Here is a 20,144-nt window from a genome sequence, read left to right on the forward strand (position 1 = left end):
AGACAAAACCGAAACCGGTGGCCGCAAAAAACCGTTGGCCACATTACCCAATAGAAATATTTATCAAGATAATAAATTTTAATTTTTTCTTCTTCGTTAAGAAATAAAAAATGGTAAAGCACTACTTACGATTTGGCAACAGGGTAACTCTCAGGATGTACAATGGTGGCGTCCAGAGGCTCAGCACGCGCGCGCACGCGCAGGAAGCCGGCGCACTGCTGGTACGTGAGCTTCCCGACGCCGTCCACGCGGAGGATCTCCAAGCGGGACCCGAAACCGCCGTGCTCTTGACGATATGCTATCAGCTTCTTCGCGCGACCTTCGTTCAATCCAGATATGCGTCTATAAAATAATTTAGATAGATAGATTGCACTATTAACAAAAGTTATAATATAACATGGTTAAACATAATGGAGCGCAATGGCAGACTTATCACAAATGTAATTTCTTCCAGCCAACATTTGGGTGGAAAAAGATTTAGTATCATGATCGGTATTTTACGGTGTTCCGAAGTTTTAGTTTAGTTTACGTCTCAGCACGAGAAAAGGTACCTTATGAAGGGCAGTCGCTAACGACGTGTTATGCGCATCTATAATAAAAATGAGCAGGTGAAACATCCACCTTTTCTCATGGAACGTTCCTTATATATATACACACACATTATAAGTCACACAGATTGAGTCAGCCCGGGCAAAGTAAGTTCGAGACTTCTGCGTTTTCTGTACTAACTCAGCAGTTACTATATTTCATAACATATATGTACATATGAGAATCAGGTCAATCAGAAAAATTTCATTTTCCATCTTAACCTGATTGGTGATGCGGTACCTCCAGTGTCAGACCAGCAGGCCGGCATCATGACTATTATAATGTCAAAATCCATTTAGAAATAACATACTGTAATTTTTATAAATACCCACAGTCCTTCAAAAGAGTACAACATTAGCATTTTAGAATAGATTTTACCTGAGCATAGCTAGTGAAGCAGTGTTGATATCGACGCCCACCAAACTGACTACTTTCTCCACTGTGCAGTCCAACGCAGATTCCAGTATTTTCGGTGGTATGTCGTGTTGGTAAAGCCCTACTCCCAAATTTTTGGGATCCACCTACAAAAAAATTACATCAGCTCAGTTTTAAAAAAGCACAGCCAACGATCGACGTGGAGGGGAGGTGTGCGGACTACTCCCAATTCTTCTATATGACGCGTTGGAGGCTAAATCAAAGGCTTACAGCTTTTGGAAAGTAAGTTTATTGTATACTAGCTGATGCCCGCAACTTCTTTTGGTGAGGAGTCAAAATCATTAGAGAAATTTAATTGTACAGACAAAGCGTAACGATACAGAAGATTCTCATCAGACAGAAAACTATATTTCCTTTAGTTTAACTGGACATCATGAATCTTCTTCAGGTGTTCCAGATCTTCGATTTTTATACATCAACAGAAAATGCTCATCAGGCTAAACAACTTTTGTTAAGGCGTCATTTCTATATTTCCTATAGTTTAACTGTACCGTCATTGTTCTCCATCAGGTGTTCCAGTTAAGCCTTAATAGCTATATAACAAAAATGTTTAGTTCAAATCCGTCCAGTAGTTCCGAAGATTAGCGGTACAAACAGACAAACATATAGACACACAGACAGATATTTTTTTTTCAGATTTTTGTTCTGTTACTATGACTCTATCGCCTAATTTTGTTTTTATGTAAATTTAATCAATGTATAGGATTTTTTTTCTGTTTTATTATAGTATATTGATTTTGTGACAACCCTGATATTATAAACGCTTGCAAAGCAAAACTGTGGTAGTAAGCACGAAGAGCGATTCGACGACTATTCGATTACTATTCGCCGCAGGAAATTCGAATCCCCAATAAATAAGACTGTGATATATTTTACAGGGAATACTTACTTTTATTAGTTCTCCTAAGGGATCTAATACCCTTCTTGCTATTGATAGGGCTGAGATTAAATTAGGATCCATATTTGGATGTTCCTGAAAAATCATGTGACAAATTAATTTCACTAATTCAATCGCATGTTTTAATAGGGAATATTGCATATTGAAAGCGCGACGTAGATAGAGGCAGCAACACAACAGTACACAAACCACCCATGGTGTACAAGCCAACAGCATTTGTTATGCTTCTTCATTTTTCGATTTGAGTTTCATGCATTTGTCAGGCAATATCAAAGGAACCTAAAATCTTAAATTTTTAATATTATAAATGATGACAAATTGAATGAAAATCAATTGAAAATCGAAGACTAAGCGCGACTAAGCGCGACGAGAATAGTTCATTTTTATCATAATAAATAATACAATTTTTACACTTAGATAACAATTACATCGACAAAGTAATCAGTTGGTTACAAAATAGGCCGAAAGGGGGTAATGTGAGGAATCTAAGGATATCTCACATATTTATATGAAGGGGTATAGACTCGAAATTAATAGGATTCATTTCGACATGTAATAATAATAATACCTTTTGAGCTTCTTTGCTTATAGAATAAATAGATGCTCCTTGTTCAGGTACAATGATCACGGGCACGGTTTCAGATATGCCGTGATTTTTCAGCCAGGTTTCTGTTTCGCGACATGCTGTCCCGTTCCCCAATCCAATCAGATTTACTCTGAAATTGAAATGTATTCTACAATCAGTTTATAAATCTTATTTCGTAAAAATGTATCATTAGTATCATATAGGAAGTAAGTGAGATTTATCAGGATCGTAGCAAGGGAAAATCCCTAGTCTCTGCCTGTCTATGGGAAACAGGCGTGATGTATGTTACGGCTAAACCCCCACAGAATTGAAAAATGTAGATTTTAGCGGGGGCGGCATAGTCACATTTGTTCCCAGCGTAATTTGCCGTTCTATGCAAGACATGGCTGTACTAGCGCAGGTGGCACTTCTGGAATTTGCTGTCAGACTGCCGCGAATTCGTGAGTTTCCACAACACACACACCCAATGAAGCATTGTCAGCTACGTGGCCCGCGACTTTCTTTTGTGTCGCTCGAGCACCGGGCCCGCTTCAGTTTCATTATAAAGGTCGATGGATTTTTGGACAACTAAATTAGTATTAGCGCGAGTTATCATTATTAGATTCTGGTTGGGAAAGCCAGCGCGTGGCCGGAGCTCCCATTCTGGGACCATTTCTCCCATTTCCCCGAGACCCCTTTTTTGGAGTTAGCGCAAGTTAGTAAGCAAATAAACATTAATATATTCATTCCGTACTTATATTTTAACAGAAGTCGTTTAAGTTGCTGTGCTGCCAAGTCGTTTGGGTTTTCTCTTCGTAAGTCAGGATACAAAGTACAGGCATCTAATTTGTCGCCATTTGGATTAATAATTCCCACCTATAATGGACGAAATTGTTACAAAAAGTATTATTATGTATTGTACTTATGTGAATTATGCACACACGGATTCATCTATTTTTTTCATCTCTGAAATTCGTTAAATGCTTATCCAAACCTTTTCCCATCGGCAACATAGCAACAACAGCAATTTAAAAAAATTTAATCAAGGAATTACCAACAGTGTCGTTCAAATTAACAGTAGTCAATTTTATAAAACTAAAGCTATTTCATAGATGTCGATTAATTAGAAGATAAACTAATCGCGGCATATTTATCAAGCACAAAGTAAAAGCAAACTCAATATACTTACTTACATGGCTCTAAGCGCATGAGACCAAATGCGAACACTTTTATGTTATAAAATTAAGTTTATTAGTCAAATGAATATCAGTGCGTCAATATATTACCTTGCACCCAGCTTTGAACCCTGGATCTAAGCCTGCAATAACCCTGTTCTTGATGGGCTCAGTCAATAGATATTTCTCTAAATTAGTAGTAAATGTTTTCACAGCTTCCTTGTGGGCGATTTTGGTGAGATCCGACCTTATTTGTCTGGATAGCCATGATTTTATAAGGCGGTTGTATGCATCAGTTAATCCTTTGCATACCCAATGTCTACTTTTCCATAATGTTATACAAAATCTGGAAATATTTAAGGAAAAAATTAAACACCTTATTTTTTATAAGTATCAATTTCAATTGAGTGGATAAATATTGTCACAGAGATTAAAATCTTTTCAGTTTAATTGAGCATATTCCCGGTTTCAATTTAAATAAAATAATTTTGTTTTGTGCTAAGGTAAGAACTGTGACTTACTTTTCCAATTTATTGTAAAACCAATCGGGAACAATAACTTTGACAGATAATATTTTCTCATCTTCCCCTCTGTTGATTGCTAAGGTTTGATGAGGTTTCACAAAGTGGCTCAGGCATTTCCACTCAAAGTACAATTTGTAGGTTTCAGGATCTGATTTAGAATCAGGATTCTTGTTGAGATTAGTTACTTTCTTTTCTTTTGTTGATGCTTTTGTCTGACTGCTTTGTATTGTAAATCGTGTTTCCTCTTTTCTGCAATAGTTTAAGATTTTTTATAAGTTTTTCACATAAACATTTTACACAAGCTTTTTATATATTAGTCAAGTTAGATAGACTTTGGTTCTTTCATCATATGACAAAAAAAATTGAATTTAAAATTTTGATTAGGAAGGTTCCTTGAGGATTGTAGGGGAGGACTATCTGACAGAAATGGGTGTCAATAATTCAAAAAAGGCTTTAAGTTTTGGCTAATGAAAATATACTTTTTCAAGACTTACAAACTTCTCATATGTTCCAGAACCCTTGTATCTTTGTATATTATATCAGCAACAATATGTGTTATATGTGCTTCCACTTTGTCAATGGATGACAACTCCCCATCTTGAGTACATAAGGTTTGCAAATTAATGTACTCTCCGTTTAATGCTTGAACAGCATATGGCTCTAAACCCAGACTTCGGGCTCTCTCAGCTAGTGACAAGGAATGTGTTTTAAGTGGAGCATACTGAAATAAAGAATACAGCACAATTTAAAATAGCATCTATAAGTTAATATACAGTATTTGAATTCTTTGGAAGTAAATTAATAACGAAAATTTACCCTAAAATACAATATTTTCTTAAAGCATAAAGTGCAATTAGGCAAAATTTTGATTTTGCGATTTTTTTAATTCCTCAAGCTGCTACAAACACTAGTACCTCACCTATCTCTAGAACAACTTTCAAACATATTTTGCACAGAATTAAGATGAAATTGGACTAAACTCTGAGACAATCCTGGATTTTTCAAACATAGCTATCCTAATAACTGACACTGGAAACAACATTCCATGCAATAAAATATTTGAAATCTGGCACTAGGCACCACCTAGTTAATTTGTAGATTTGAGATCTATTCTATCCTACTAAACACAGTAGGATATTATTATTATTTTCAATCTAATGTATCTATTATGTAATGTCTCTGTACTGCTGGAATAGGTACTGACCTTCCTCTGGATGAATAAGATGGGACATGAATACCACCGAGGCCAGGACTAATGTGAAATAGTGTACACATGTATAATTAAACTTTTTTAAGAATGTATTTACTTACAATCAATTCCAACTCAGATAGATTGCGAGCATCCAAAATACTCTTCTCAACATCTGGAGTTAACTTTTTAGATTTCTTTAAAGCTGCTAAAACAGATTTAACTTTTTTCTTTAACTGCACAACATTTTGGTAGCTTTCATGTAGTTCCTGTAGCCTAAAATTGTAAATTACATTACTATATGTATAGTAAAAATAAAACAAAGTCACTTGCCTCGGCGGCTCCTCTTTTAAACCAAACAAATTTGATGCAATTTATTAAGAAAAATGTATACATAACATTAGACCATTCTTTATTTTTTGTAGATTTGCCATCAACACACAAAAAAGACCATGCAAAGCCAAGCCGGGCCAGCTTGTCAATCGCATAGGTACCTACCTGTCTGGCATCAGGTAGTCAACCATTGTCTTCCTATATCTTGCAATAAAAGGCAAAGTACAGCCTTCAGTCAAAAGATTTATAAAGTTGCGAGCTAAACTCTGCGGAATCTTCTCATTATTAGCCAAAATTTTAGCGTCATCCATTATACCATTGTCTTGACAATCACTTGTAGAGCACTGAGAATAATCATCATGTGGTGGTGATACATTATGTAATGTAAACTGCTTGTCATTAAGTAATTCCTTATTTTTTGATTTCGGTTTATTAACTTTGCTTATTACTTTTGATGTCCTTTTATTCAATTTAATTCTCTTATCTTTAGGAGAATCCTCACTAACAGGATCTACTTTGCGTTTGATTGATTTCTTCTTATCCATCATTCACAATTTTAAAGAAAACACGCACCAGGAAACGTTTTTGATAATACCGACTAAATCGGTATCTAAAAACAAACAAACAAATAACACAAGTAGGTAATAAATGCTAGGTAAACGCAAAATTATCATAACTGGTGATTTTAACGTCAATACATTAGTTAACAATTCTGAGAGCAATACTTTTATAAATACCCTATCAAAATATAATGTCAAACTAACAGTCAATGAACCTACAATTACAACTTCATCAAGAACATGTATTGATAATATAATCACAAACATAAAAAAAATTCAGTGGACTGTTGAACACTTTGGAGTCTCAGATCACTTCGTACAAATAATAAAAATACCTTGTTCAGAAAGTTATAGAGTAAAATACTGGTATGTATGTAAGAGAAATATAGACAAGCATTTAGATATATTTTTAAAGTATTTGTCTCCAGTTAATTTCATTGAAGTTTACAAACAAAATGATATAAATAAAGCATTTTTAGAGTTCTTAGATATATTACAGATGTTATTTGAATTATGTATTCCGCTGGAGAGAGTTAAAATTATATATGCTAAAAAGAAAAAAATGGAAATCTAAAGGAATACTGATTGCAAGTAAAAATAAAAGATTAAAGCATAAAGAGATAATTAAAACAAATGATGTCCAACTTAATGGACGGTACAAAAAATATTGTTCACTATTAAAATCAATTATTCGCAAATCTAAACAAAACCAAAACATAAAATTTATAAAAGAATGTGATGATAAAAATAAAGCCACCTGGTCCCTAATCAATCAATGTACAACTCCTACAAATAATATAAAAAACACAGTCGAAAATATAGTATTATTGCTGAATCATTCAATGATTATTTTGTTCATAACAACTTGCAGAATATTTCATCTATAACTTATACACCCAACACACTGATGCACCAAAGTATATATTTTAAACCTGTAGATTCAGATGAATTAATAACTATAATAATGAATTTTAAAAACCAAAAAAACTGTGGGTATGATAACATACCAATGCAAATTATCAAAAAATCTCTAAACAAGGACAACAAAAAGGATCAAGTATATATACTTGATCCTTTACTTTACCTTGTTAATTTAATGATAGAATCAGGAACATTTCCTGATAATAAATAATAAAGTTATCCAAGACCGCCTAACCTTTTTAAGTCGGAATCTGTTCATACAAAGTTTATGCCTATTACGAGTGATTACACTGTTAACATCGCTCAATGTTTTATACAGATGTAAGTTAGATTTAACAAAAATAAGTATGTCGAAGATGTACTGAGATGCAACAGTCATAATATTTATCGATTTGAATAATTCTCGCAAGGAATCCCGTGGCCCATAAATAAAACGAATTGCTCGTTTCTGTAAAACAAAAATTTTTCCTATATCAACTGCATTACCCCATAACAATAATCCGTAAGACATTATGCTATGAAAGTAGCTGTAATACACGAGCCTAGCTGTTTCGATGTTTGTACACTGTCTGATCCTTCTCACTGCAAAAGCTGCCGAACTAAGTTTTTTGGCCGTGATTTCAATATGTTTATCCCACTTAAACTTACTATCCACAGTAATGCCCAAGAACTTGACACTGTGTACCCATTCTAATACTTTACCATTAACTATTAAAGGAATATCAAGTTGGGGTGCGTTTGAAAGAGAGAACTTAATACACTTGGTCTTGTCTGTGTTTAAAGCCAGGTTATTAGTTGTAAACCATTCAAGCACAAGTGACATAATGTTGCTTACATTGTTATAATTTCGACTTTTTCTATCAACTTTAAACAGTAGTGACGTGTCGTCAGCAAATAAAATTACATCACACAATTGTTGGGCAAGACAAGAAAGATCATTTATATAAACTAGAAATAGAAAAGGACCAATAATGGAGCCTTGAGGCACGCCCATGTGCACAGGAGCGCTGTTAGAGGCTGCTCTATTAATATCTACTTTCTGAGTTCTATTGTCTAAGTAAGAAGATAGTACATCAAGGGCCGCTCCAGTGACACCATAGAATTCACCATAGACTTCTTAAACAATTGGAAAATCTAGGGATCCGAGGCTTACCACTTAACTTAATTTAATCATATCTAAGCAACCGTAAACAAATAGTAGTCATTGACAAGTATAATCCTATCAGCAAAACAATAGAGGAAGTCAAATCTGACCAGGCTAAAATTCTTCTCGGCGTTCCTCAAGGTAGTATACTTGGTCCACTCCTATTCCTTATTTACGTTAATAAACTTCCATCCATTACTCAACACAAGTTTGTCATGTTTGCAGATGATGCAACTCTATTCATATCTGATACAACTAAAGATAAAAACAAATTTTAAGAAGAAATCAACAAGACATTAAATAGTACAGTAAATTGGCTTAAATCTATAAGCTTAAGAGTAAATTTAATAAAAACAAAAATAATACAGTTTAGAAATTATAATAAGGAACCATATAGTTTAAATATTCACGAAACTAACAAAAAAAGTGAAGACATAAATGAAACAAACTTTTTAGGTGTCAATATTGATTGTAACTTAAATTGGAAATTGCACATAAATAAAATGAACAAAACAATATTCAGTTACTGTTACGCTCTTTTGATACTTACTGAAAGCTCTTCAGCTGAAGTTGCCTGAACTGCATACTTTGGAAATGTTTCTCCTTAGCTCACATATGGAATTATCTATTCGGGGAATTCTGTTAATGTAAATTCCACATTCCTGATTCAAAAAAGATGTATACACATAATACATAACTGCAGATGCAGATGACACATTACGAAATATATTTAAAGAAAAGGGCTATTTAACATTAACTAATATACTTGAATTATGTGTATTTGTTCAAAATAACAAGTTATACTTTAGAAAAAAATTGATCTCAGAGCTAACCAAAGAAATTTATATAAAGATGATTTGTATCTTCCCATTGTAAATAATGAAGTGTATAAAAAAAGTGCCTATATTTCTGGAATAAATGTATTTAACCATTTACCTGTAAATATCAAATGTATCCAAAATAGTCACTTATTCAAACTTAAGCTTAAGGCTTGGTTATTAGACCATGTGTTTTACAATTTGGATGAATACTATGAGTATAATACGAGTATTACTTTATTACCTTACGAGTGTAAATAGGTATGTATTCCATAAATAATTATATCGTGTGCAAAGACAAATTACTTATAAGTTGTTCAAACAGTTTAATTTGTAAGTACTGCACGTATCCATATATAGAACATAGTATGTGTTATAAGTGTAACATAACGCTAATATTGCATGCCTGTAAAGGTAAACTGTTGAAACTATTGTATTGTACGTGCCACATCTTGTATTAATACTTGTACTAAACAGTTACTGTAATAAAGATATTTGAGTTTGAGTTTGGGGGTGACACTTCTCGGCGCCTGTCATTCGACACAGAAACAGGCGCCATCTGTATTTTTCCTAATTTTAAAACTTTTTATGCATTGCCAGCTATTTACCTAAAAACATATTTGTTGGAATGGAATAAATAATATAATACAAATTAATACGATAAAGACGCTTTTTATTGGTATTTTACTGTGCTGTATTGTTGTGTGAATTTTCGAAATTATATTTCGAATTTGCACCAACTATGCTGCCTCATTGATGTCCATTTGGGTGTAAAAATATTATAATAAACATAAAAAAATTTAAAAACAGAAAATAAATGAAATATTAATTATATCAGTTTTATTTTTATTTTAATAAGATGTCACTGAAAAAGGCTGATGATGATGAAAACGCTAAAAGAAAGAATTGTGTTTGTACATCGCCTGTATCATACACACACACGCACCATAGATAGAATTATATCTTTTCTCGAAAATACAGATATAGCGCTAAATCACGCATCAAAACTGCCATGCTTAAATATCTCGTCTCTCTTTCCCCTTTATATTAATTTACTCTTTGGTTTATCGTATAACCACCGATCAGGATTATAGTCTAGACCTAGGTAGATAGACTACGTAAAGTAGGTAAATGTAAAATAATACCTACATAGTTTCTGCGGCAACAAACCAACCATTCAAAATTTCAAAACCAACCAAAACAAAAGCCAAAGCCAGCCTTCTGAGCTCAGTTTTGCCACTCGATAATCCACTATCGATAGATTATCGATAGTGGAGTAAAAGCAATAGAAGCGATAGATTTATCGATAGTATTAATAGTGTCGATCGAAAGAAAAAAAGGATTTAGTGGAAGGCTTCAGAACACAAAGTCAGAAAGTCTTCAGAATACAAAACGAATTTGCTAATGATTCAAGTCCATTGTAAAACACAATACCTTTATTATAAATTATTGAACACTATTGATATCACATTGCACTACTTATTTGTGCTATGACTATTGCAACAAAAATTGATACTATCGATTGTATTGATTGTTATTGGAACATTCAGCAGCAATAGTATCGATGCTATCGATAGTGCATTTGACAGCTAATAATACATATAGGTAGGTAGATTCCTACTAAGTTTAGAAGGACCCCGCGCTCTGTAAATATTCGGATACTTACATGAAAAAGTCAGTCAAAGTCCGCCACAGTAGGTAGTTAATATGATTTTGCTAGGACACATATAAACTCAGTATTTCTATGTTAATTCTACTACTTCTAATTCTTTCTTCATGAATTATAAGTTCAATAGATAATTTATTTGAATATTATTGTTATATTGTGTATTATCATCCTATTTTCTCAACCCCTATCCGATATCTATAGCATATCGAAACGCTGTCAATATTTGGACTGTAGAGCCGGTAACACTACGAAAAAAAATATTGATTTTTGTTCGACGTTCGTTCGTCGACTAATGCCCATTTTCACCAGCGGTACCTAAATGTTAAGTGTCCCCTAAGACAGTTTTAAGGAACACTTAGCGGACATTTTGTTTTCAATTATAGAAAGAGTCAAAGTCACGGTGTCGTGTCGTGTGTCGTGTCTGTAAAATAGATTTATGGTAGACTGACGAGTGAAAACGAAAATAAAATTAACTATAAGTGTACGAGTGTATAAATAATTTGAAAATGTTATCGGCAGATGATTATAGTTATACTGTGTAGTTATAATAGAACTGTGGATTTAGATCAATTTTTACATCAATTAACATCATTACAATTTTGTTGTTTTTCAAAATTTAACAAAATAAATGACAGATAAAGGTAAGTTACTTGTACCGACATATTTAAAATAATTTGTTAAGTATCTGCGGCGGAGCCAATAGTCATAAACAGATATAGATACAAAAAATAAACATACAAATCAAATTATGGTACCATAAGGTGGCGTTCGTCAGACATGAAGAAATGATTATGACGAATTACATGATAATATATGAATTGCATTAATGTCGTGGTAGGTACCTATTTATAATATGAACATGTAACTTTTCATTATTATTCATTACTAGGTGCCATATATTTAGATAGGTACATACCTACTTATGTTAATTACTTCTTACTCCCTATGCATTCCATCTGGGTCAGATCAGGATCAGGACACATTAAATTTTTATGGTCTGCATGTCTCTCTCACCGACCCCTTTCTGGGGCGCCACTCGAATGAAATTCTAACTCAAGCTTTTATGTAAATTATTGATCTATATTTTATTCTTTTATCACTCACTATCCATTTATATCTTGTGGACAAGCATTATGAAAGCTAGATAAGTTTATATTAGAGATCCCCCATGAGGCTGACATAGTCACACAAAGTGCACTGAAGCCTTGTCAAAAATTTAGAAGAAAAAATATCACTCACTATTCCATTGAATTATTTTACAATCAGTATTAAATATGGCCACCCAAGCCCTGATAATGACCCATTCACCAGGATCTCTCAGGTGTCTCACATAGATATTTAGTACACAAGATATTTAGTACTATTAGTAATTTAAGTATATTATAACCCATAATTTTACTTAATGTACTTCAGTAAAATTACCAGTTTACTAAAATAAGTAATATTTTGTATTTGTATCTGAGAAATAAATTCACTTAGTGTATCCACATTTGAAACTGTGTCAGTGGTTAAAACTGAAAGGTTCCAGGTTTGAATGCCATTCTTTCCACTTGAGTTTGTATACCAATCTGATTATTGTGTTCATGAGGTCTAAGTTCACGGCAAACAACTCATATGTATAAGGATATACTGTGTGCCATGTCTCTTTGGGAAACCTGCAGCTTTAGCTTTTTGGTTAGCAATCAACTTTTGTAGGTTAGAATGCGCAAGGTTTATTTCAAAGAGTTGTTTTTAAGACATGTTGGGAGGTTACCATTTAGTTTCTTCATATACCAATAACTTTTCCAAGCTTTATCACCATACCATAAACAAATCTTATTTCAGGTGCATCTAAAACTGAGAGAGTTGGGGATGATAAATCTATTAACTTTAGATCCTCTCCAAACTTTAAATACATGAAAAAGTACCTGAAGTCTAGGTTTGAAGAAGCAGGATGCTCGGAGGCTTCTTCAACTAATATCAAAATAGATCAAGAGAGTACCAATCCAGTAGAAACCAAAGTAAATGTTGTTGTCCAGCCACCATTGCCCCCAGATTCACCACCTCCAGATTATCCTCCTAATTTAAAACTTGTAAAACAAGAAGTCATAGATGATGGCTACGAAAAGAAAGAACTGGAAAATGAAAAGCAACAGGAAGAACAGGAGCCCAAGACTACCATCCATATGGAGGCAGAAAATAAACAGAGAAAACCAGAGAAGTGTCGTGATTTCGCCAGAGGCAATTGCACGTGGAATCCATGCAAAAAAAGCCATATTTTGGATAGTGATGATTTCTGTAAAGACTTTGCAAATGGCAAATGCAATCCAAAATTGCGTCCTAATTGCAGATTTGTTCATGCAACCACATTTGAAAAGGAGAGTTATTTCCGAACTGGTCACTTGCCTCATCACTTACGTCCAAATATACGCAACAGGAAGGATGCCCGTCCTGCACAACAACCTCAACAACAACAGCAGCCAATATTTTCAGGTGAGTGAAGTTCAGAAAGTGAATGAAGTTGATAAATTTTCTGGAATTAAAAATATTTTTTTTTCTCATGCCACACACATCAGGAGTTATGCCACGTAGGTACCTATTAATTTCTTCCAATAGCTATTTTAATGGTCAAAATAGTAAATCAATGCATATCTAAATTTTCTGCAAATTTATTAAATTAAAACTTAATACATTCTGTTACACAGCAGCAGCACCTATTCAACCTATGCAGATGCCTATGTATACCATGGTCAGTAACACGCCCGATTTTCGTGCCAGGTAACTATAATCTATACTATATATCTATTCTCAATATACTATAAATAAAAAAAATCATCACGAACCTACTTGGCAACTTGTGTCTAAGAAACAGCTGCCAAGAAAGGATTTTTGGAAATTTTATCTCTAAGGAGGTGAATGCGGGCTGAAGCTAGTCCTTACAACCATACTAATATTATAAATGCCTAAATCTGTTTCGTTTCACGGCTAAACCGCTGGATCGATTTTGATGAAATTTGTAAAGCATGTTAAGAACCCTGAAAATATGTGGTTATATTTCTTTTTTCAAAAATCAACTTGAGAGAGGTGATAAAAGTATGTATGAAAATCATATCTATTCAACTTTCGCTGGGAAATTCATGCGGGCGAAGGCTAGTATTATATAAAAGTCCCTCAGTCGCGTCTCTACTGTATGAAAAACTACTGGAAAATTGTTTTTGACATTAAGACTCATTCATTTGACCAAAAATATCCTAATAATTTTGTAAATAATAAAAGAGTATTGGGCAATGAGAGATGATGATACGATATTTTCAGTTGTGCACCACCTTTGCCGCCCGCGATGTCCGTCCCGTCTGCCGCCGTCGACCCGGCGCTGGCCTACATGTTCGTGCCGCCACAGCCCCCGCCACTATTATCACCACCACAACCAAATCCTGATTTCAACGAATGTGAGTCTCCTTTCTCATCTCCGCCTGTTCCCGATTGCTTTTGGGGCTGAGACAAACCCCGGGTTCAGCATAACCGTAAAATTTAAAATATCCTCCTTGGGTATGCTTTTGTTATCTACCAGCTGCCTAGGTTGTGTTTCTTAGTCGTCTCGTACGACATTCATGGGAGGATATAGAGTCGTTCTATTCCAGGGCGGAGTTACACGCGGTGAGATACGAATGTGAGTATTAAAAGGCATAATAGAGGGAATGGATAATTATCTAGTTAGTGCTGTAGTCTGTAGAGGCTTTAATAAATTAGAAATTGAAATATATTTATTTGTAGCATGAAATGAGTACTTTTACACAGCGATGACCTGTGTTCAATTCATTTTTTTGTTACTTTTTAAAAACTATTGAGTTACTATTATTATTTTTCAGTTGGGAATATGCAAAGAGAAATGGAAGAATTTGCTCCGAAAAGTTGCACGAAATGCAAGCTATCTGAATTGAGGTATATTTTAGTTTTTGTAATCTAGATTAATAATACTGTTTTTGATTGTTTTTATTATTACATTATTCATAACGCTATATTGTTACAGATATCTGGAAAATGTTGCGGAAATGGAAAAGCTTGAAGATTCGGCCCAATCGATGAAGGAACAAATTGCATTATTAGACCAAAAGAAGACAAAGCTATTGGCTATTCTGACAAAAGTATTGTGGAAAGATATGCCAAATTAGCATGTAAGAACATTTATTATGTACGGGGACAAGGTTTATGGTGTCTAATTTATTGATGTGTAACACAACCATTCCTTAATATAAGATATATTTGTTAATGAGATGGGTATATTTATTCTCATTAATTTTATTGTTATCATTACTAGCTTCAACCTGTGACCTTGATTTGCTACTCCTGTTTTTTTATATTTTGACTAAAGGTACTTATTAGATGTACTATTTAATTATATTTATTCAATAATACTTATAATTGTTCTCTCCCATTGTAATTAAAATACGTATAATAATATTGCAAGAACGGCATCACTATTTTTTACTTTTTCAAAGAGCAACCTTCAGATAAATAATACATTGTGTAATCTGTCCCCTTATTTAAACAGATCGATGTGCTATTATGACCATTTAATTATCGTGAATAAGATTAATTGTGCTGTAGGATTAAAATAAATGTTTCGTAAATAAATTTATGTTTAAGCATGAATTAAGTTTTAATTAATTGCAGAAGTGTATTTTTTGGTGACAACATATCAAATATAAACAATCGAATTTATAAAAAAAATATCTGTGCTAGGGCTGGCAAAACTTTTAAATTTTGTAAGGTTCTTTCTTTTGAAAGGTATGTAGGTAGGACCACCTAAATAATCAGGAAATTCACTGAGCACGTCATCTCTGGCGGCAAAAGGCAGATATCCCAATGTTAGTAATGTTTCATTATTGAAAAAAAAGCAGCCTATTTGATGGAATAAACTCTCAATTTGAATGAACCAATGAAAACAAATAGTATCAATAAATCTTGAATAAACATCTTTTTATGTTTGTGTCCCATGTCAAATAAATATTGTCTTTGTGTTGTAGTATCTCATATCTGAGACCTCCTTCATCTGTAAAACAAAAGTAAAGTAGATGTAATAAAGACTAGCGGTTGCCCGCGGTTCCACTCCCGGCACAAAGTTTTTTTGTGTTTTTCATATATCGATTCACACGGCAGCCCCTAAGGTTGATTTCATGTTTCGGAGTTAGTTTTCAACACACACCCGGTTTGAAAAATTATTATATTTTATTTTATTGCATTTTTTATCTTACATAAGGTTAAAAAATTTGACGTGAAAAATTACCATGCTTTGACTTTAAAATCAATAGATTCATTATTTATTCAAAGATGAATAATCGGATGTGGATACTCTGTCCATCTCAGACCAATCTAAGCTGTCCATAGATCAAGAAAAAAGTACTTAGTTAATATAAGTTAAAGATTTTTTTCAATGTCACACTATCATAATCTCACATCTTTCCCTATTATCATCTAACCCTATTTCCTTCTTGCTTATTAATAATTCTTACCTAAAGCTATTAAAAACTGTTGGAATGTTTCTTCAATTCTTATTATAGTTGCAAGGTAGATTTCCAGTTTAGTATTTTTGCTTAAGAATGTTTTTATTACATTGCAAAGTGACTCTATAGCACTGGGATCATAGACCACATCAGCTCCAATTATTATATCTGGTACCAAATTTGGAAAATCTTCAGTGGAATTCCAATCTAATGACATAACACCTGTGAATTAGCAGATTAAATGAACATCTTAATAAATATCAACAATTAAAGTTGTAGTTAAATCAATGTATCTATCTAACATAGATTTAACTTAATTTTATATTTATAATCAATACATATAATAAAACAGTAGAAAAAAAATCCTGTATATTGAATTTACATAAAGGCGGGCAAGGCGATAAGAGTCACAGCAACATAGTAAGAATTTGAAAAAAAAAATCTGTCTGTATGTCTGTCTGTTTGTTTGTACCGCTAATCTTCGGAACTACTGGACGGATTTGAATGAAACTTTTTTGTTATATAGCTATTAAGCCTGGGCAACATATAGGGTATAAATTATTTTGAAAACTGGAACACCTGATGGAGAACAATGATGGTACAGCTAAACTATAGGAAATATTGAAATGACGCCTTAACAAAAGTTATTCAGCCTGATGAGCATTTTCTGTTGAGACATAAAAATCGAAGATCTGGAACACCTTATGTACAGCTAAACTATAGGGAATATAGAAATGACGAATTAACAAGAAATGTACAGTCTGATGAGCATTTTCTGTTGAGATATAAAAATCGTAGATCTGGAACACCTGATGTTGACCTATGATGGTGCAGCTAAACTATAGGAAAAACAGAAATGACGCTCTAAAAAGTTTTTCAGTCTGATGAACATTTTCTGTATGTATAGGTATTGTTACCTTTGTCTGTATAATTAAATTTCTCTAATAGTTTTGACTCCTTACCAAAAAGTTGCAGGCATCAGCTAGTATTTAAATATACAATTAAAAATTTTACTCACCTATTTCACAACTATTACATTCAAATGTAATCATTCCCATTTTTTCTTCTGTATGTGTGTAAGGGAAATTCATATTTATATTGTGTTTTAGTGTATTTAAAACTTCATTGTGACAGTCAGTGAAGATGTATTCCTTAACTTTACACAATTTGGATATTGTAATTCCAGTGAAGCCAACTCCTGAACCAACTTCAAGTACTTTTCTGTTTGTAAACAAGTCTCTATTACAAAGAGCCCAGTCAGCTAACATCACACCAGCCTATAACAGATAAATGAAAATTATCTTTTAGGTGCCTGTGGTTAAACTAGTTTACTAAGAATATTTAATCTTTGTGAAATCACAAATTACCTTAATCTTTTTTATTCATGTTATCTCAATGGCTCTCACAGAATAAGCTAATGTCTGTGGAAAAATATATGTATAGTCACTTTTTAAATGTTTATCATCACCACATAAAATAAACAGAACTTATAAATTAATAATGTGTATAATAACATATATTTTACCTCCCAAGTGCGCATTCCTGTTGTTCCATTCACAACCATATTGTTAGTCTCCCGTAGACTTATTATATTATTCAAATCATTACTAATAACATAGTGTCTGTAATGAAATGAATCTTCTTTTGATTTGTCATCCATTAAAATACATAATTTTTCATAAAGTTTGTCATGGACCTCCTGATGTGGTTCTAAATAACTTATCAATTTCTTTATGTATAATCTTGAAAAATTCTTATTTAGTGGATATTTCAATAGTAGTGGATTGAGAATGGTGGCTTCTACAAAACTTTGTTGCAAATTCCAAGTCAAATCAGCAATTTCCTCCAACTGAAATACATTTTAGAATTTATCATTTTTAAACAAATCATTCAAGTTAGCTTTGAAACAGTCCATATTATTAAATAATGCTGAAGATTTTAACTACAACTACAAATAATTTTTTTTCTATCTACCAACATCCCATGGGAGCTGGTTGGTGCAGTTTTATTTATAGGAACATTGTTACCTATGTAAGCATAATGAATTGATTCAAGATCAAGACTCAAGCAATAAATTTTTTGTTTAAAAAAATACATACCTTTAAAGTAAAACTAAGAAATCCTTGGTAGTAAAATAGTACTAGTTTTTTCAGGACTTCATCCTTATTATTGCTTGAATTTGGCAACATGGTTTAAAATCGTTCGTAGTAATTCGAGTGGTCCAATAATCCTCTGGCTCCAATGGTTACCAGTTAATTATAACAAGTAGAATGAGAGTTTCATAAATTAAAGAATGTTAATTTAAAGGTGTTAGGATCGTTGCAGAGTTGCCTTGTTCAAATCAAACTTATAAAAGTAGGTATTACTTAACTAATCTCTCTACTCTCTAGAAAGTAAAGCATGCCTACTTTTGTCTCTAGTTTTTTCAGTTACTTAGTTTGTTGGTATGTTCATGTTCAATCCGTCAGACATTAACTTCTTGGTTTTTCTTTCCAAGTCTTTCACCCTCTTCCTTCCTCTTCTCCTAGATATATATAATAAGAGTACCTAACCTGCCTACTATAAAAGCCTAGGTACCTACTAGACTACCAAATAGCAGTGTGCCCTGACGTAACTAGCACTGTGACGTTGGTTTACTTGACATTGACAATAATTATCATGACATATTTTCAGTGCAGATGGCGCTACTGGTACAACTAAGGTACACAAACATTGTCAATGGAGGCAAAAAGCGCCAATTTTCAATATTGTTGCAGATTTACGACCAAAAATACTTTCTACGCCATCGAGGTGCGAGTTTAAAGGAAAAATTTAGTGGATTATCCTGAAAATTTGGGTCGACTGTGGTCATAAACTGATATATAAACTTGATATTGACTGAAGATCTGTATGAAGCCCATATTTTAATAAGTCTTCACGTGTGAAGTGTTTCGAGCTTCTTTTCGACCGTTTACTGGCTCGAAAATTTTACAGCGTGAGGAGTCCCATAGTTTTTTATCTTATGGAAAAATATTTTTCCCAATATTTCAGTACCCGAATATGCTACAGTGTTGTATATTTTCACAAACGAATGCTTACGTAATGAAAGGATTAATAAAGTACTCTAAAATAAACGTTTTCATCAACTTAGCAAAAGGTGGCAATGCTTCTGTTTACTGACAATACAGTGCTGCACTCTGGCGGGATAAATGCGCAGTAATACTCCTTATTACCGTAATCAAACTTCAGACAATCAATTTATCAATGTTTTAGTTGTGTCCGTAACATTTGCAATTATGTTCCGCCTAAAAAAAGTATAAATCATTCAATTTCCAAAAATTTTAGGTAAAATATCCCCTAAGAAAAAGAAAAAAGAGATCCCCTATTTATGTTGGGAAAGGGATGATGTGACGACTATAAAATTTATTATAGAGTATTATTTTACAATGGGGTGAATGGGGAAAAACAGTAGGGCTGTCCAAAAGATTAGTAATTTTAAAGAGTTTTAAAAAAGGGAGGTTCTTAATTCTTGTGCATGAATATATATACATTAGACATTTTAGATATACATACTTAGTCATATTAAGATAGTACATATCTTCTAATTTGTAAAAATTAGTCTGACCAGTATTCATTATGATGAGTAGTACGTATTACGTGTTTGGGTACCTACTGTAAAATTAATAGTAGAGTGGCAGCCCTGTCCCTAAACAAGCCTTAACGTAATCATTCAACCCTCATTCGTCTCCAACGATACTCCTCTATTGTTCCCAGTAACTTCGTAATAACGTCGAAAGTACATCACTTTTATTTTTATGTAATAAAACCAATACTGCACAATATTTTGGACTTATCATTGTTTG

The 20,144-nt window shown here is 33.2% G+C and overlaps 2 protein-coding genes across 8 annotated transcripts in view; one reads left to right on the top strand and one right to left on the bottom strand.

The window, feature by feature from the left end:
- The window catches only part of LOC128683591 (uncharacterized protein), a 20,155-nt gene extending 1,240 nt beyond the window's left edge, over positions 1–18,915 (bottom strand). Inside the window, exons 1-15 of one of the 2 annotated variants that reach the window (XM_053769376.2) lie at positions 18,402–18,915; positions 17,828–18,151; positions 17,321–17,579; positions 16,312–16,524; positions 13,447–13,459; positions 5,873–6,208; positions 5,497–5,650; positions 4,680–4,906; positions 4,183–4,434; positions 3,773–4,007; positions 3,241–3,362; positions 2,490–2,637; positions 1,913–1,996; positions 967–1,109; positions 130–342 (exon numbers count right to left, since the gene is read on the bottom strand). In XM_053769376.2, coding sequence (XP_053625351.1) covers positions 130–342; positions 967–1,109; positions 1,913–1,996; positions 2,490–2,637; positions 3,241–3,362; positions 3,773–4,007; positions 4,183–4,434; positions 4,680–4,906; positions 5,497–5,650; positions 5,873–6,208; positions 13,447–13,459; positions 16,312–16,524; positions 17,321–17,579; positions 17,828–18,151; positions 18,402–18,491 — 2,813 coding nt within the window. In that variant the 5' untranslated portion in view covers positions 18,492–18,915. Of the gene's footprint in view, positions 1–129; positions 343–966; positions 1,110–1,912; positions 1,997–2,489; positions 2,638–3,240; positions 3,363–3,772; positions 4,008–4,182; positions 4,435–4,679; positions 4,907–5,496; positions 5,651–5,872; positions 6,318–8,882; positions 8,995–9,394; positions 9,692–13,446; positions 13,460–16,311; positions 16,525–17,320; positions 17,580–17,827; positions 18,152–18,401 lie in introns of those variants that run through there. The other variant, XM_064437059.1, reaches the window with a different exon arrangement.
- LOC128683589 (uncharacterized) lies at positions 11,062–15,451 on the top strand. 6 transcript variants are annotated; one of them, XR_008406305.2, is made up of 8 exons: positions 11,062–11,460; positions 12,644–13,291; positions 13,375–13,386; positions 13,504–13,576; positions 14,114–14,247; positions 14,440–14,468; positions 14,668–14,740; positions 14,829–14,896. XR_008406305.2 is itself a non-coding variant. In XM_053769371.2 (7 exons), exons 1-7 carry the CDS (start codon positions 11,448–11,450, stop codon positions 14,968–14,970), a joined length of 1,095 nt encoding a protein of 364 aa, XP_053625346.1. In that variant the 5' UTR covers positions 11,068–11,447; the 3' UTR covers positions 14,971–15,451. The 6 variants fall into 6 exon arrangements, 4 of the variants coding, with proteins under 4 accessions (XP_053625346.1, XP_053625348.1, XP_053625347.1 ...); XM_053769371.2 differs by lacking the exon at positions 14,440–14,468 and having other exon boundaries at positions 11,068–11,460; positions 14,829–15,451; XR_010370353.1 differs by lacking the exon at positions 13,375–13,386 and having other exon boundaries at positions 11,069–11,460; positions 14,829–15,451.
- Positions 18,916–20,144: the final 1,229 nt, after the last annotated feature.

Source organism: Plodia interpunctella, chromosome 3, assembly GCF_027563975.2.
Source record: "Plodia interpunctella isolate USDA-ARS_2022_Savannah chromosome 3, ilPloInte3.2, whole genome shotgun sequence".
In the NCBI taxonomy this organism is placed as follows: domain Eukaryota; kingdom Metazoa; phylum Arthropoda; class Insecta; order Lepidoptera; family Pyralidae; genus Plodia; species Plodia interpunctella.

Bases quoted from the DNA above. Each gene is read 5' to 3' on its own strand.
- LOC128683589 (XM_053769371.2), top strand. The intron at 14,248-14,667 runs GTGAGTCTCCTT...ATTATTTTTCAG, and splicing joins AAATCCTGATTTCAACGAAT to TTGGGAATATGCAAAGAGAA. The intron at 14,741-14,828 runs GTATATTTTAGT...ATATTGTTACAG, and splicing joins TGCAAGCTATCTGAATTGAG to ATATCTGGAAAATGTTGCGG.